The sequence below is a fragment of the Mauremys reevesii genome, linkage group 21 (assembly GCF_016161935.1).
Source record: "Mauremys reevesii isolate NIE-2019 linkage group 21, ASM1616193v1, whole genome shotgun sequence".
Taxonomy (NCBI): Eukaryota; Metazoa; Chordata; order Testudines; family Geoemydidae; genus Mauremys; species Mauremys reevesii.
Genome location: NC_052643.1, coordinates 23,198,898 through 23,216,255, shown reverse-complemented (window position 1 = coordinate 23,216,255; position 17,358 = coordinate 23,198,898). Strand labels below are relative to the sequence as shown.

The 17,358-nt window shown below is 60.5% G+C and overlaps 1 protein-coding gene across 6 annotated transcripts in view; it reads left to right on the top strand.

Annotated features, from left to right (window-relative positions):
- Positions 1–17,358, top strand: part of HSPG2 (heparan sulfate proteoglycan 2) — a 164,102-nt gene that overhangs the window by 64,377 nt on the left and 82,367 nt on the right. For all 6 annotated transcript variants that reach the window (XM_039508939.1, XM_039508941.1, XM_039508937.1 and 3 more), the window contains 8 exons: positions 6,485–6,577; positions 8,264–8,344; positions 9,782–10,012; positions 10,132–10,245; positions 10,621–10,748; positions 12,589–12,675; positions 14,458–14,516; positions 16,990–17,154. In XM_039508939.1, coding sequence (XP_039364873.1) covers positions 6,485–6,577; positions 8,264–8,344; positions 9,782–10,012; positions 10,132–10,245; positions 10,621–10,748; positions 12,589–12,675; positions 14,458–14,516; positions 16,990–17,154 — 958 coding nt within the window. The remainder of the gene's footprint in view (positions 1–6,484; positions 6,578–8,263; positions 8,345–9,781; positions 10,013–10,131; positions 10,246–10,620; positions 10,749–12,588; positions 12,676–14,457; positions 14,517–16,989; positions 17,155–17,358) is intronic.

Sequence of the window (17,358 nt, the reverse complement as noted above, 5' to 3'; positions counted from 1 at the left end):
CCCATCTCCGGGGTCTGTAGTGTCTATGCTCTGCAGTGCTGTCCCGGGCCTATGCTTTGCCCCCGCACACACTGACTGAGCCCTCCCTTGGTCTCTTGTGTTGCTAAAGCCCCAGTGGGAAGCATTGCTCAGACCTCGCTTCCAGGAGTCCAGCAGCCTCCTCTCCCAGGGCCACAGGCTTGCAGCTGCGGCTGAGATGGTACCGGAGGCCAGGGCGTGCCCACCTGCATGGCCTGCGCGGGAGGGGATTGGCTCTGTGGGAGGGAACAAAATGGCCCCGCTGTCCCCGGGGCTGGCACTGCATGTCCTGAGGGATTGCATCTGATACCTGCAGTAGCGCTCCCTGGCCCCTGTTCGGAGGGCAGCCGTCTGTCCAGGGTACTGCGGGCCAGACGCCGATCTCGCTCCCCCGGTGGGGCTCTGCCAGGGTGAAAGCACTTGGGAATGAGAGCAGATTCTGGCTTCGTTTGCCAACTGGATACTACGGCACAGCAGCTCCCCTGGCCAGCCCTTCCCAGCTAAGCAGACCTTGCATAGTAGCATGCCGAGGCCTGGGCTGGAGCACCACTGCAGTGGAGCCTGAGAGCCGGATTCAGAGCTGATGTAGATGATGAAAGCCCAGCACTTTCACCCCATTGACCCAGCCCGTGCATGGGCCTTCCTGCCCATTGCCGTGCCCTGGGATTCTGTCCTGCTTGGGGGTGACGGAGCCTGGCCTGGCTCGGGGCGGTGGAGGTGCTGTCGGGAATTGTGTGGTTTGCTGGTGAAGTCCTTGAACTCTGTCTGTGTGTGTGTGTGTGTGTGTGTGTGTGCAGGTGGCTGCAGCAGCACAGTCATCCCTAATGAGTCTGTTCTGGCTCCCTGCGGCCAGGAACGGCCGGCGCTCCCCGTTGGTCAACTGCAGACGGACAATGGGGGACGGGGGTTTCCTAGCTGTGTTCCCTAGGTGATCCTGCTCCTGGAGGGGATGGGTTAGACCCTCTCCAGGGAGACCCCTGGGGAGACTTCAGCCCCCCAGCATCTTACCCAGGGTCACCAGCCCCGACAGTGACCAAGAGGAGCTCTCCCGCGCAGGCTGCCAGGCATGTCTCCTGTGGTGAGGCTGCCCCTGCGCCCCCAGCTGAGCACAGCTCCAGCCTGCAATGCCCAACCAGGCCGCATTTTTCCTGGTGAATAGAAAATTCCACCCATCTGGGAAAACAGCCCCTTGCAACAGGCCCCTGCTGGCGCCAGCTTTCCTGCCATGCCTCTAGGTCCCGCTTCATGGCAGGCGCAGTCTCCAGCATGGCCAGGGGGAGCTCCGGGAAGCAGGGGCATGGGTGTGCTCTAGCCTGGCACTGCTGGAGCCTTGGGTACAATCTTAGCTTGGCTCACAAGTGTGATAACTCTACGGGGTCTCGTCCTAGGCCCTAGAGGCCCCTTCTCCCTCATTGCATGGTGACAGGTTTCAGTGGTCGCCGGGTTAGTCTCTATCAGCAAAAACAGTGAGGAGTCCTTGTGGCACCTTAGAGACTAACACATTTATTTGGGCACAAGCTTTCGTGGGCTAGAACCCACTTCATCAGATGCATGGAGTGGAAAATACAGGAGCAGGTATAAATACAGGAAAGGATGGGGGTTGCTTTACCAAGTGTGAGGTCAGTCTAACAAGATAAATCAATTAACAGCAGGATACCAAGGGAGGCAAAATAACTTCTGAAGTGGTACGGGAGTGGCCCATTACAGACAATTGACAAGAAGGTGTGAGTAACAGTAGGGAGAAATTAGTACTGGGGAAATTAAGTTTAGGTTTTGTAATGATCCAACCACTCCCAGTCTTTATTCAGGCTTAATCTGATGGTATCTAGTTTGCAAATTAATTCCAGTTCTGCAGCTTCACGTTGGAGTCTTTTTGAAGTTTTTTTGTGGAAGAATTGCCACCGCTGTTAATTGATTTATCTTGTTAGACCTGGGGTTGGCAGCCTTTCAGAAGCGCTGCACCGAGTCTTCATTCATTCACTCTGATTTAAGGGTTCGTGTGCCAGTGATACATTTTAACGTTCTTAGAAGGTCTCTTTCTATAAGTCTATAATATAGAACTAAACTATTGTTGTATGTAAAGTAAATAAGGTTTTTAAAATGTTTAAGAAGCTTCATTTAAAATGAAATAAAATGCAGAGCCCCCCCGGGGCATCAGAAGCAGGAAGCCTGCTAAACAACCAGTGGGGCCCCTTGACGATGAAAATACAAAAGGAGCGCTTAAAGATGATAAAGTCATTGCGGAGAAACTAAATGGATTCTTTGCTTCAGTCTTCACGGCTGAGGATGTTAGGGAGATTCCCAAACCTGAGCTGGCTTTTGTAGGTGACAAATCTGAGGAACTGTCACAGATTGAAGTGTCACTAGAGGAGGTTTTGGAATTAATTGATAAACTCAACATTAACAAGTCACCGGGACCAGATGGCATTCACCCAAGAGTTCTGAAAGAACTCAAATGTGAAGTTGCAGAACTATTAACTAAGGTTTGTAACCTGTCCTTTAAATTGGCTTCGGTACCCAATGACTGGAAGTTAGCTAATGTAACGCCAATATTTAAAAAGGGCTCTAGAGGTGATCCCGGCAATTACAGACCGGTAAGTCTAACGTCGGTACCGGGCAAATTAGTTGAAACAATAGTAAAGAATAAAATTGTCAGACACATAGAAAAACATAAACTCTTGAGCAATAGTCAACATGGTTTCTGTAAAGGGAAATCGTGTCTTACTAATCTATTAGAGTTCTTTGAAGGGGTCAACAAATATGTGGACGGGGGGATCCGGTGGATATAGTGTACTTAGATTTCCAGAAAGCCTTTGACAAGGTCCCTCACCAAAGGCTCTTACGTAAATTAAGCTGTCATGGGATAAAAGGAAAGGTCCTTTCATGGATTGAGAACTGGTTAAAGGACAGGGAACAAAGGGTAGGAATTAATGGTAAATTCTCAGAATGGAGAGGGGTAACTAGTGGTGTTCCCCAAGGGTCAGTCCTGGGACCAATCCTATTCAATTTATTCATAAATGATCTGGAGCAAGGGGTAAACAGTGAGGTGGCAAAGTTTGCAGATGATACTAAACTACTCAAGATAGTTAAGACCAAAGCAGATTGTGAAGAACTTCAAAAAGATCTCACAAAACTAAGTGATTGGGCAACAAAATGGCAAATGAAATTTAATGTGGATAAATGTAAAGTAATGCACATTGGAAAAAATAACCCCAACTATACATACAACATGATGGGGGCTAATTTAGCTACAACGAGTCAGGAAAAGATCTTGGAGTTATCGTGGATAGTTCTCTGAAGATGTCACGCAGTGTGCAGAGGCGGTCAAAAAAGCAAACAGGATGTTAGGAATCATTAAAAAGGGGATAGAGAATAAGACTGAGAATATATTATTGCCCTTATATAAATCCATGGTACGCCCACATCTCGAATACTGTGTACAGATGTGGTCTCCTCACCTCAAAAAAGATATTCTAGCACTAGAAAAGGTTCAGAAAAGAGCAACTAAAATGATTAGGGGTTTAGAGAGGGTCCCATATGAGGAAAGATTAAAGAGGCTAGGATTCTTCAGTTTGGAAAAGAGAAGACTAAGGGGGGACATGATAGAGGTATATAAAATCATGAGTGATGTTGAGAAAGTGGATAAGGAAAAGTTATTTACTTATTCCCATAATACAAGAACTAGGGGTCACCAAATGAAATTAATAGGCAGCAGGTTTAAAACAAATAAAAGGAAGTTCTTCTTCACGCAGCGCACAGTCAACTTGTGGAACTCCTTACCTGAGGAGGTTGTGAAGGCTAGGACTATAACAATGTTTAAGGGGGGACTGGATGAATTCATGGTGGCTGGGTCCATAAATGGCTATTAGCCAGGATGGGTAAGAATGGTGTCCCTAGCCTCTGTTCGTCAGAGGATGGAGATGGATGGCAGGAGAGAGATCACTTGATCATTGCCTGTTAGGTTCACTCCCTCAGGGGCACCTGGCATTGGCCAACCCCCACCATTTCATGTATTTATACCTGCTCCTGTATTTTCCACTCCATGCATCTGATGAAGTGAGTTCTAGCCCACGAAAGCTTGTGGCCAAATACATTTGTTAGTCTCTAAGGGCAGGTCTACACTAAGGGCGGGGGTCGAACTAGGGTACGCAAGTTCAGCTACGTGAATAGCGTAGCTGAATTCGAAGTACCCTAGTTTGAACTACTCACCCGTCCAGACGCCGCAGGATCGAAGTCCGCGGCTCCAAGGTCGACTCCGCCACCACCTTTTGCAGTGGTGGAGTACCGGAGTCGACCCCGGCGCTTCCGGAGTTCGACCTATCGCGTCCAGATTAGACGCGATAGTTCGAACTCCGAGAAGTCGAACTCACCGCGTCGACCCGGCTGGTAAGTGTAGACTAGCCCTAAGTTGCCACAAGGACTCCTGGTTTTTTCTCCCCCATTGTTAGTCTGCATGCGGGAAGCCAGCCGGGGGCGCTGCAGGTGGGGTGGAAGGGCATCAGCAGGGCTGCACTGCAAAGATTGTGCCCTTGCCCATGGGTACCACTGCCTCACAGCCTGGGCGTGGATTAGAATGAGTGATGCAGAGCTGGAGCGAGGGCGCCTGGGAAGTAGCACAGCGCTCCTGCCTCACCCATGGCTTTTCCCACGGGGCACAGCTTGTGGTGCCATCTCAGTGCCATGCCCGTGCTTTGTGTGGCTCCCCCTCTGCTCTCCTGCAGCCGGCCAGGTGGGGACGCTCAGCTGTGCCCCCTTTGTGACACGGTGCCATGTGCCCATCTCTCTCCTCTCCCAGTATTCTCTCGTCTACAAGGGTTTCTCTCTGCTTCCTGAAAGTGTTTTCTACTGGCAGCTCCCCGGCGCCTTCCTAGGGGACAAGGTAACTGCACTCTGTGCTGGGGAGGGGCAGCACCACTGGCAGCAGCCACTTTGATCTAGGTCCAGAATGGGGGTGCTGGGATCTGGGGTCTGGCTAATCCCCTGTCCTCCAGCGCTGGGTTGCGTGGCTGAGCAGAGTTCCTGTTGCAGCCTGCTCCGAAGCCTACGGCAGAGTGGCCCTGGGGAGCCCCCTGCCTTGATACCCCGTGCTATTCCCCACCCCGGTTCTGTGCCTTCGCTGGGTCTGTTCTGCACAGCCCTGCTTGTCGGGCCTGCAGTCCTGCGGGAGGGCCTGGCCTCCTCTGGGGAGGAAGGGGCTCTGGGAGCTCTGGGCTTTGCCTTGAGGGCTCCAAGGAGGAGCGTCGCACCCGCCAAAGCTGTAGATCGCCAAGAAGTCCCCTTCATTTCATCGGCTCCAAGGCCAGGAGGGACCATTGTGATCATCCAGCCCAGAGGGTCCCAAACTCTGCCCTGAGGCCTCCCCATGCGGTGGCATTTGACGCTGCAGCCACTGCTAGCACTTGAGGAAAATTCGTTACCTGAATGATTACAGACCTATAAACTCCAACCCTGTAAATAAACCACATGATGGTCCCGCTCACACCTTGTCAAGGCAGAAACGGAGCAGCACTGCCGAGCCCAATCCCTGGGGGCCTGATTGCCTTGGATTGCGGGGTGGGACTGGCCGGGAACCCTCCAGCCTCCTCCAGCTGCCCCGGGAGCTGCCACCTCTTGGGGCCAGCGCCTTCTCCTCGCCCTCTGCTTAGCAGCTCCACTTCTCTGTCTGCCACCTGCCGGAGGCGCTGTGCCCCGCTGGCCCTGGGCAAGGCCATCTCTGGGCACCACTCTGCCAGCGGGGGGGCTGGCGGCCAACTCCAGGCGCACGACTCCTCATTGCTGTCCACTTCCCAGTCAGACATGGGTGCCCTGTTGGTGAGAGAGGAGCTGCTGGGGGGGGGGGTGACTCGAGCTGTTCAGGGGGCAGCTGAACCTTTACGTTGCGCCCCCCACTACCAACATACACATTGGGGGGGAATGCCCCCAACCTCTGCCTGTGGTTGCATCAGTGGCATAGCCCACCCTTGGGGTGCATCTCTCAGTTTGGGAAGCCATGATCTAGCCTGACCCCTGGATAGACAGGCCAGAGACCTGCCCCACAGCAATTGTCTGTTAGAGAGAGAGCCAGGCTGGATTTCAGAGCTGGAGAATCCACCAGGAAATGGTTCCGAGGGTTAATTACCCTCACACATGTGCTCCCACTGCTGGACTGAGGAGCCTGTTGGTAAATCTTTGTTCCCCATGCAAGTCCCTACAGCCTGCGGTCGAGGCCCTCGGAGCCGTCTCTTTGTCAGGCTAAGGAGATGGAGCTCCCTGGGTCGATCGCTATCGGGCAGGTTTTTGATCCTTCCCCCTGCCCTCGTCCCTAGTGCCCCCCTCCTGGACTGACCAAACCAGCCCCAGGGTGGACTCACTTCAGGGACCCTTGGCCTGGCCGGTGGCACAAAGCCCCACCCTGCATGGCCAGGCCAGGGCACCACAGAGTCAGAGCTAAGGTGCTGCAGCCTGCGCCGTTCCTTTGCTTTCTCAGGTTGGCTCCTACGGTGGGCGGCTGCGCTACACCCTCTCCTACAGCTCTGGGGGGAGGAGTGCCCCACTGCCTGATGCCGACGTGCAGATCACGGTAAGGGGGCTGCCTGAGATGGGGGGTGGGGGGCTGTCCGGGATGGGAAGGGGGCCTGCCTGGAACAGGACAGTGAGGGGCCTGTGGGGCACCAGGGCTGTCTGGGATGGGAAGGGAGCTGCCAGGGACAGTGGGGGGGCGGGGGGGCTGTCTGGGTGATGGGGTGTCTGGGGGCAGGGCTGGAAGAGCAGGGGTCTGCGATCGAGGGGCATGCGGAGAGCTGGGGGAAGGGAGGCTGGGATAGAGGGCAGGGAACACAAGCAGAACAGGGAAAGGTCAAGGTAACGATGCTGCCTTTGGTGGGACACTTCTGAGAGTATCAGTTCAGGACAAATTACTTAGAGCAGGGCAGTCACAGCCCAAGGCTGGGGTTTCTCCACTTCTAGGCATCACCGAACCAGCCAGCCAGAGGGGACTTTGGTTTCGTCCCACTGGCTAACCACAAATCACACAAGCAATTCCCTTAGACACTCCAGTTTCCCAGTATCACCACCAGCGCCGCTCGTCCTGGGGATGAATGGCTATGAAAACCAACACCCCAGTAAAAGGAAAAAGGTTCTCTCGATCCCAAAGAAACAAGCCCCAGACCCAGGTCAATATACATATCAGATCAAATCACGCTGTTGCCAATCCTTTAGAATCTAAAGGTTTATTCATAAAAAGAAAGACATGTAGAGCAGAGCTAGAATTGGTTAAATGGAATCAATTACATACAATAATGGCAAAGTTCTTGGTTCAGGCTTGTAGCAGTGATGGAATAAATTGCAGGTTCACATCAGGTTTCTGGAGTACAACCCACCGCGGGGATGGGTCATCCAGTCCTTTGTTCAGAGCTTCAGTTTGTAGCAAGGTTCCTCCAGAGGCAAGAAGCAGGATTGAAGACAAAATGGAGCCGTTTTCAGGGCCTTTTGTATTCTCTGCCTGTGGAAGGACACCCCTCCGTTCTTACTGTGGAAAATCCCAGCAGCAAGATGGAGTCTGGAGTCACATGAGCAAATCACATGTCCATGCATGACTCAGTGTGCAGGCCTACGCCATTATTTACAAGTTAGTTTGAAAGTTCACAGGAAAACTCAGATGTGGATTGTCGTCTCCCAAAGTCCATTGTCAGTTAAGTGTTTCTTGATTGGGCACTTACTGAGAATAGGAGTCCTTGTGGCACCTTAGAGACTAACAAATTTATTTGAGCATAGTCCTTTCTCAAGAAACTGAACAAATGCTTTGCTGAGGCTACTTGGAATCAAATACAACTACAAAATGATACACACATACAGACAGCATAATCATAACCAGCAAATCATAACCTTTCCCTAGACAGCTCACACGACAACCTCTGTACAATACTTGTTGCAATATATAACAGTGGTTGCAACAATGATCTCTACAGTCAGGGTTTATGTTAATAACGTCACAGATGGGTTTGATGTGTTGAAGTGAGCAGGGCCTGGTGACATGCACCCTGGGGCATGGAGGGAGCTAGCTGAAGCCAGCTGGGAACCGTTAGTGACTATCTTGGAGAAGTCCCCGAGGACAGGTGAGGTCCCAGAGGACTGGAGAGGCACAGCCTGGTACCTACCTTTGGAAAGGGGAACAGAAAGGACCTGGGGAATTACAGCCCAGGCAGCCTGACTTCGGTACCCGGAGAGATACTGGAACAAATGATTCAGAACCTTGCTGTCTATGCAGGGCAACGATATCACGCTGGTGGCGTACCAGCCTGAGCTGCTGCCGCGCAACCGGCGGAGCTTCGAGATCATCCTCCGGGAGGTGAGGGCATGGCTCGCAGGTTGTACAACCCCCCCGGCCCTGCCTTGCCGGCGCGGTACCGCACACTGCCCCCACCCCCCGCCCTGCCTTACCAGCGCGGTACCGCACGCTGCCTCCCCCCAGACCTGTCTTGCCAGCGCGGTACTGCGCCCTGCCCCCCCAGGCCTGCCTTACCAGCGCGGTACCGTGCCCTGCCCCCCCCCCGGCCTGCCTTGCCAGCGTGGTACCACGCCCTCCCCCCCCGGCCCTGCCTTGCCAGCGCGGTACCGTGCCCTACCCCCCCCGGGCCTGCCTTGCCAGCATGGTACCACCCTAGCCCCTCCCCCCGGCCCTGCCTTGCCAGCGCGGTACTGCGCCCTGCCCCCCCCCGGCCTGCCTTCCCAGCATGGTACTGCCCCCCCAGGCCTGCCTTACCCGCGCGGTACCGCGCCTGCCCCAGGCCTGCCTTGCCAGCGTGGTACCACCTAGCCCCTCCCCGCCCTGTGGTGCCAGCGTGGTACTGCCCTAGCCCCCCCCCGGCCCTGCCTTGCCAGCATGGTACCACCCCAGCCCCCTCCCACCTTGCCAGGGTGGTACTGCCCCTGCCCCCCAGTCCCCACCTTGCCAGGGTGGTACCACACCTACCTCACTGGCATGGTATCATCCCCGCCCCACCGCCTCCAGCATGGTACTTGCCTCCACCCCCATCCAGCCCCACCTGCCGGCATGATACTGGTCCTGCCCCTGCCCTCACCTCTCTGGCATGCTACTGCCCCCATCCAGCACCTGCCTCAGCCCTTGCCCTCGCCCCTGCCTCGCCAGCATGGGCCACCCCTGCCTCATCTCCAACCCGATCCTGCCTCTCGGGCATTGTACTGCGCTGGCCCCCACCTCGCCTCACCCCAACCCTTGCCTTGCCCCCACTCCCGCCTTCTCCTCACGAGCATCACACCACCCTCAACCTTGCCCCTCTGGAACATACTACCTCACACCCCCACCTCCTAACATTGTCCCCCTGCCCCCTCTCCCAGTACACCCCTGCTCCGGTCTGAGCCCCCCGCCCTATGGGCACTGGCGTCAGCGACACACTGACCGGTCCCTGGGCCTGGGGAAGGTGTAGTGGGGCTCCTGGGCTCCCCTGGACTGAAGCCACTGGCACCCCTATGTCAAGCCCACCCTGTGCCAGGAGGGGACATGTCCCGAGGGGCTGGGCTGGGCTGCCCTCCAGCTCCACGGGGTCAGGCTCTCGTCTGAGCTGGGTTCAGTCTCCATTCGTGCCATGGCAGAGTCTCTGCCCAGAGCTCCCTCCACCCCCTGCTGCATGAATCCAGGGAAACCTGGCTGAGCCAAGGTCTGTGGTGCCAGCACATGGGCTTCCCTGCTGGGTGGCCCCGCTGCCCTTGCCTCAGAGCTCGGTGGGCTTCCGGCCAGGCGTGACTCTGCCCCTCTCCCCCACAGCAATACTGGAAGCGGCCCGACGGGCAGCATGCCACCCGGGAGCACCTGATGATGGCACTGGCCGACCTGGACGAGATCCTCATCCGTGCCACCTACTCCACCGACATGGTGTCGGCCAGCATTGCTGGCGTCAGCATGGAGACCGCCGTGCCCACCTACAGCAGCCTGCCGCTGGCACCTGAGGTGGAGGAGTGCCGCTGCCCACCTGGGTACCAAGGCCTCTCCTGCCAGGTGAGGGGGCCCCTTGCCAACCCACGTCCCCGGGCTTGGGGCCTGGCAGCTGTGCCCGCTCTGGAGGCGAGGCCCCAGCCGGCTGTACTGCAGGGTGATGCTGTGTCTCTCCCCTGCAGGACTGTGCTGCTGGCTACACTCGCACCGGGGGTGGCCTGTACCTCGGGCACTGCGAGCTGTGTGAGTGCAATGGCCACTCGGACGCCTGCCACCCAGAGACGGGGGCCTGCTCGGTGAGTGACCAGTGTGGTGCGCACGGGGCCTGCCCGCAGGCTGGAGCAGCCTTTCCACCCCACCTCGCGGAAGCAGCCACTCCTATTCCTTCTGGAGTCCCCCTTGCCACTGTCGCAGCCAGGTGGATGCCGCAACGTGGGCTGAGAGAAGGGCTGAGACTCCCTCTGGTCCCCCTGGACCTGCCTGCGCTGGGCCAGAGCCCCTGGCTTCCTGGGCCTGCACTCTGTGACTTGGGGAGGGTCCCCATCTACCCCCTGCCTCCTGCCCCACCCTAGAGGAGGCCAGCCCCTTGCTGCGACCCCTCCTCCCCCAGCAGGTGGGTGTGTAGCTAGCCCTGGTACGCACAGCGCGGTGAGCTCCGTCCCTCTCCCCAGAACTGCTTACACAACGCGGCCGGGGAGTTCTGCGAGCAGTGTGCCCCTGGCTACTACGGCGATGCCACCGCCGGGACCCCCGAGGACTGCCAGCCTTGCGCCTGCCCACGCTCGGAGCCTGAGAACCAGTGAGTAGCTGACGCCAGCGGATGGGGTTGGGGGTTAGAGTGTAGCAGCCCATGGCACACGTGGGTTAACACGACTGAGGTCACCCCCCCCCCCCCGCATTTGGCATCTCCATCTCTGGGTGTTAACGCTGGGGCTCAGCCCCTGCCAGCAAGGGGCCAGGCCTGGCCTGGGCAGGGCGGAGGTGGAGGTGGAGCGAGGATGTATAGAGGAGGTGCCAGGCACAGGCTGCCCTATTGCCAGCCAGGTCTGTCGGCGTCTCAGCAGCAGCCCTACTGCTGCTGCCAGCCAATGTTTCCTGGCAGATCCCCCAAGAGTCTGCCCTGGGGGTTATCCCAAGGGCTCTGTGGTTCACTCAGCCTTGTGTGTCTGACAGCTCGGGGGGTATACAGTGGGGCCAGGGCCGCTCTTCAGGGGGCAGGGGGCGCTGCTCCCGGGGTGGCTGAGCGGGGATGGGACGCTGTTTCTGCACTGTTCCCGGGGTGGCTTGGTGGAGGTGGGGAGGAGGTACTGTTCCCGGAATGGCTGAGCGGGACAGGGGGTGCTGCTCCTGGGGTGACTGAGCGGGGCTGGGGAGGGGGTACTGTTCCCGGAATGGTTGAGCGGGGGCAGGGGGTGCTGTTCCCGGGGTGTATGAGCGGGGATGGGGCGCTGTTCCCGGGGTGACTGAGCGGGGGCGCTGTTCCCGGGGTGACTGAGCGGGGGCGCTGTTCCCGGGGTGACTGAGCGGGGGCGCTGTTCCCAGGGTGACTGAGCGGGGGTGGGGCGCAGTTTCTACGGAGGTTCCGGTGTGGTGGAAGCAGGGGGTGCTGTTCCTGGGGTGGGTGGGGTGCTGTTCCCAGGGTGACTGAGGGGTGGGGAGCTGTTCCCAGGGTGACTGAGCGGGGTGGGGCGCTGTTTCTGCACTGTTCCGGGGTGGCTTGGTGGCGGTGGGGAGGAGGTACTGTTCCCGGAATGGCTGAGCGGGACAGGGGGTGCTGCTCCTGGGGTGACTGAGCGGGGCTGGGGAGGGGTACTGTTCCCGGAATGGTTGAGCGGGGCAGGGGTGCTGCTCCCGGGGTGACTGCGCGGGGGTGGGGCGCTGTTCCCGGGGTGGCTGAGCGGGGGTGGGGCGCTGTTTCTACGGAGGTTCCGGTGTGGTGGAGGCAGGGGCGCTGGTCCTGGGGTGGGTGGGGGGCTGTTCCCGGGGGGACGGAGTGGGGGTGGGGCGCTGTTTCTACGGAGGTTCCGGTGTGGTGGAGGCAGGGGGCGCTGTTCCTGGGGTGGGTGGGGCACTGTTCCCGGGGTGACTGAGCGGGGGTGGGGCGCTGTTCCCGGGGTGACTGAGCGGGGGTGGGGCGCTGTTTCTACGGTGGTTCCGGTGTGGTGGAGGCAGGGGGCGCTGTTCCTGGGGTGGGTGGGGCGCTGTTTCCGGGGTGACTGAGCGGGGGGGGCGCTGTTCCCGGGGTGACAGCGGGGGTGGGGCGCTGTTTCTACGGTGGTTCCGGTGTGGTGGAGGCAGGAGGCGCTGTTCCTGGGGTGGGTGGGGGTGTTGTTCCCGGGGTGACTGAGCGGGGGTGGGGCGCTGTTTCTACAGTGGTTCGGTGTGGTGGAGGCAGGGGCGCTGTTCCTGGGGTGGGTGGGGCGCTGTTTCCGGGTGACTGAGCGGGGGCGCTGTTCCCGGGTGACTGGGGGGGGGGGGCGCTGTTTCTACGGTGGTTCCGGTGTGGTGGAGGCAGGAGGCGCTGTTCCTGGGGTGGGTGGGGGTGCTGTTCCCGGGGTGACTGAGCGGGGGTGGGCGCTGTTCCCGGGGTGGGTGGGGTGCTGTTCCTGGCGGGCGCTCAGGTCTCTCTCGCCCTGCAGGTTCTCCCGGACGTGTGAGAGCCTGGGGGCAGGTGGCTATCGGTGCTCGGCCTGCGAGCCTGGCTACACCGGCCAGTACTGTGAGCAGTAAGTCTTTCCCCTAGGGGGGCCACCCAGCTAGTTTTCCCCCAGTCTGGGTTTTGGCTTGTGTATCCTGGTGCCCTTTGACAAACTCCCCCCACAACCATCCATTTTTTAAAATCTGGGGTGGGGGGAAGAGGCAGAGCAGGGGCGGGGCCTTGGGGAAGGAGGTGGAGAAGGGGCGGGGCTTGGGGACTGGGGCGGGGCTTGGGGAAGAGGCGGCGAAGGGGCGGGGTTTGGGGGAAGAGGCAGAGACGGGGCAGGGCTTGGGGAGGAGGTGGAGAAGGGGCTGGGCTTGGGTAGGAGGTGGAGAAGGGGCGGGGCTTGTGGGAGGAGTGGGGAAGGGGCGGAGTTTGAGGGAACTGGCAGAGAAGGGGCGGGGCTTGGGAGGAGGCGGGAAAGGGGCGGGGCTTGGAGGAGGTGGTGGAGAAGGGGCGGGGTTTGAGGGAGGAGGTGGAGAAGGGGCGGGGCTTGAGGGAAGAGGCAGAAAAGGGGCGGGGTTTGAGGGAAGTGGTGAAGGGGCGGGGCTTGGGAGGAGGTGGAGAAGGGGCGGGGCTTGGGGAAGAGGCGGAGTAGGGGGCAGGACTGCAGAGGAAGAGGCAGGGCAGGGCCTTGGGGGTTTGGTTTCCAGCCATTAGAAAAGTGGCGACTGTTGTCCCCTAAGCTCCCAGCTGCCCTGGGTCGGGGCTCAGCCCATGGAGCCTGGCTGCATCGCGCCTGGGCCCGGGGGGGCTGTTTGCTTCCCCACGCTCCTCAGTCCCCACCTGCAGCTCTGAGGCACCGCGGGCACCAGGCTTTCTCAGGGTGACCCGGTGTCCGGTTTTCGACCCTGTTAAGAGTCTGGTTGGCGGTGCTGCAGCCTAAGGCAGGCTAGTCCCTACCTGTCCTGGGGCACCACGCTGCTACGGCTCTGGGAGGGGGCGGCATGGGGCTCTGCGCGCTGCCCCTGCCCCAAGCACCTCCCACTTAGGAGCCAGACCCGCTGGCCGCTTCCGGGGCGCAGCACGGAGCCAGGAGCGGCAGGCAGCCTGCCCTAGCCCCACTGCGCCATTGACTGGGAGCCGCTCGAGGTAAGCCCCAAGCCCTAGCCCTGAGCCCCTTCCTGCCCCCCAACCCCTGATCCACAGCCCCATCCCAGGGCCCGCCCCCCCAGCCCTGAGCTCCCCAAACCCAGAGCCCCTTCCTGCACCCCAAAACCCTCATCCCCGGCCCCACCCCCGGCCCAGAACCCCAACCCACTGCCCCCTCCCACATTCTGAATCCCTCAGCCCCAGACTGGAGCTCCCTCTTGCACCCCAAACCCCTTATCTCCAGCCCCACCCCAAAGACTGCAACCCCAGCCAGAGCCCTCACCCCCAGCCTGCACCCCAACCCCCAGCCCAGTGAAAGTGAGTGAGGGTGGGGGAGAGTGTGCCACCGAGGGAGGGGGGTGGGGCCTCGGGGAAGGGGCAGGATGGGGGTCGGGGCCTCGGGGAAGGGGCAGGATGGGGGTCGGGGCCTCAGGGAAGGGAGGGGCTAGGGCAGGGTTTCTCAAACAGGGGTCGCTGCTTGTGTTGGGAAAGCCCCTGGCAGGCCGGGCCGGTGTGTTTACCTGCCCCGTCCGGCCCATCGTGGCTCCCACTGGCCGCGGATCGCTGCTCCAGGCCAATGGGAGCTGCTGGATGTGGCCACTTCAGCTTTGTGCCAATAGAAAGTTGGCAACCTTAGGCTTTGTGTGCAAGCCCCCCGATAATCATGCTCCCCTGGGAGACCAGTGCCCCCTTCACCTGTCTCTCCTGCTCCCCACAGATGTGCGCCAGGCTATGTGGGGAACCCCAGCGTGCGGGGGCAGAAGTGTGTGCCCGTGGGTAAGTGCAGGGCCAGGGCTCATTCCCAGTGGGTCCCCACTGCCCTGGTCTTTGGGCCAGCAGAAGGACAAGGGCTAGTAGCCTGAGAGGTTGGAGGTCCTTTGCCCCATCCAGGCTCAGTAGCCAGCAATTTGCTCCATTCACTGGAGTTACCAAGAGCTCAGTTTGAACACGGTGCTGCACTGGGCTAGATTAAAAATCAAGCCAGTTTATTTAACTACAGCCTGGTGGATCTGAAGTGAGCACTAGTGTGAGGCATCCGTCAGAAATGGGTCCAAGAAACATACATACAAACCTCTTTCTATCAGCTCCAGCTGAGTGAGCGCGGCTCGGCTGGAGGTCAAGCCTGTGCCACGCTCCCAGCAGCATGCCTGGCGCAGTTCTCAGGGCCGGCTCCCCCGTAGTCAGAGCCCTGCAGGTGAGAGACAGCTGGCTTGGGGGGATTTTGCCGCTCACTGTCACAGTCCAGACCCCTTTTGAAATGCTCTGTGCTGAGGGTCCCCCTGGAGAAAGTTCACTCCAGCGGTGAGGCCGGGATGGGAAGTCCCATGGGGAAAGAGGCTCCATGCTGCTGTTTGCAGATTGATTTGTTCCTACCCCCATCGCTGCCAAGGAGCGGCCCCAGGACAGGCCAGAGGCGCCGGCCCGTCCTGTGTCGGAGAAGCAGGGTTACTCTTCCTACGCGCTTTGTCCCAAGGACGTTAACCGGGGGGGTCTTTAATGATTCCTCCCAAGGCACATTGCGGTGATGTGGGGAGTGTGACAACAGGGCACTTGGCACACCCCTTCCTGGAGGGCTGTGACTCTGGGCTCAGGTGGCTGCAAGGGGAGCAGGCAACTGCTTGATGCTGATACAGCTCCCAGACCACAGGCCAGAATCCCTCATCCCTGCCTCTGCCCCGCCAGCAGGAGTGAGCAGACAGATGGGATCCAGCCAGGAGCTGGTAGAGGGAGGAGCCCCTCAGGGTGCGGGTGGATACGGCCCCTCGCCCCAGAGCCTTGGGGGGGCCCCGTTGGTGGGTGCAGAGCAGGGCGCGGGCGGATACGGCCCCTCGCCCCAGAGCCTTGGGGGGGCCCCGTTGGTGGGTGCAGAGCAGGGCGCGGGTGGATACGGCCCCTCGCCCCAGAGCCTTGGGGAGCCCCGTTGGTGGGTGCAGAGCAGGGCGCGGGTGGATACGGCCCCTCGCCCCAGAGCCTTGGGGAGCCCCGTTGGTGGGTGCAGAGCAGGGCGCGGGTGGATAAGGCCCCTCGCCCCAGAGCCCTGGGGGGGCCCCGTTGGTGGGTGCAGAGCAGGGCGCGGGCGGATACGGCCCCTCGCCCCAGAGCCTTGGGGGGGCCCCGTTGGTGGGTGCAGAGCAGGGCGCGGGCGGATACGGCCCCTCCAGAGCCTTGGGGGCCCGTTGGTGGGTGCAGAGCAGGCGCGGGCGGATACGGCCTCGCCCCAGAGCCTTGGGGCCGTTGGTGGGTGCAGAGCAGGCGCGGGCGGATCGGCCCCTCGCCCCAGAGCCTTGGGAGCCCGTTGGTGGGTGCAGAGCAGGCGCGGGTGGATCACCCCTCGCCCCAGAGCCTTGGGGAGCCCCGTTGGTGGGTGCAGAGCAGGGCGCGGGCGGATACGGCCCCTCGCCCCAGAGCCTTGGGGGGGCCCCGTTGGTGGGTGCAGAGCAGGGCGCGGGCGGATACGGCCCCTCGCCCCAGAGCCTTGGGGAGCCCCGTTGGTGGGTGCAGAGCAGGGCGCGGGCGGATCTGGCCTCGCCCCAGAGCCTTGGGGGGGGGCCCCGTTGGTGGGTGCAGAGCAGGGCGCGGGTGGATACGGCCCCTCGCCCCAGAGCCTTGGGGGGGCCCCGTTGGTGGGTGCAGAGCAGGGCGCGGGCGGATACGGCCCCTCGCCCCAGAGCCTTGGGGGGGCCCCGTTGGTGGGTGCAGAGCAGGGCGCGGGCGGATACGGCCCCTCGCCCCAGAGCCCTGGGGGGGCCCCGTTGGTGGGTGCAGAGCAGGGCGCGGGCGGATACGGCCCCTCGCCCCAGAGCCTTGGGGGGGGCCCCGTTGGTGGGTGCAGAGCAGGGCGCGGGCGGATACGGCCCCTCGTCCCACAGCCCTGGGGGGGCCCCGTTGGTGGGTGCAGAGCAGGGCGCGGGCGGATACGGCCCCTCGTCCCACAGCCCTGGGGGGGGCCCCGTTGGTGGGTGCAGAGCAGGGCGCGGATGGATACGGCCCCTCGCCCCAGAGCCTTGGGGGGGCCCCGTTGGTGGGTGCAGAGCAGGGCGCGGGTGGATACGGCCCCTCGCCCCAGAGCCCTGTGGGGGCCCCGTTGGTGGGTGCAGAGCAGGGTGGGTCCCTTTGCTCTCACATTAAGAGAATTCCCATGTGGGGGAGCAGCTAGCTGCAGCACCATTGCTGATCCCACCCCTATGAGTCTGATGCATCTCCCCAGAATCCCCCAGAATGACTGGCTCCTGCTCTCCTCTCCCCACAGACCGAGCCCCTTTCGTGGTACGAGTCCACCCCCCAAAGACCACAGTGTCACAGGGTGGAGAGGTGACCCTGCGCTGCCAGGCCAGCGGCAGCCCGCCCTACTACTACGCCTGGTCGCGGGAGGATGGGCGCCCCGTGCCCAGCACTGCCCAGAGCAGACGGCAAGGTAACCGTGTGGCCAAGCGTGGAGAGAATAATGAAAGTTCGGAACCAGGCACTTCCCCTCCACTGAGGCCGTGTCTGCACTGCGGAGGCTATGGCGGCCTCGCTGTGGTGACTGGCTGCGCCTGTGTAGCTCCATCATACAGCTGGAAGGGTTTGTCCATGGCTTTGGGAACTCCTTGAGCGACAGCTGACAGAGGCATTTGTC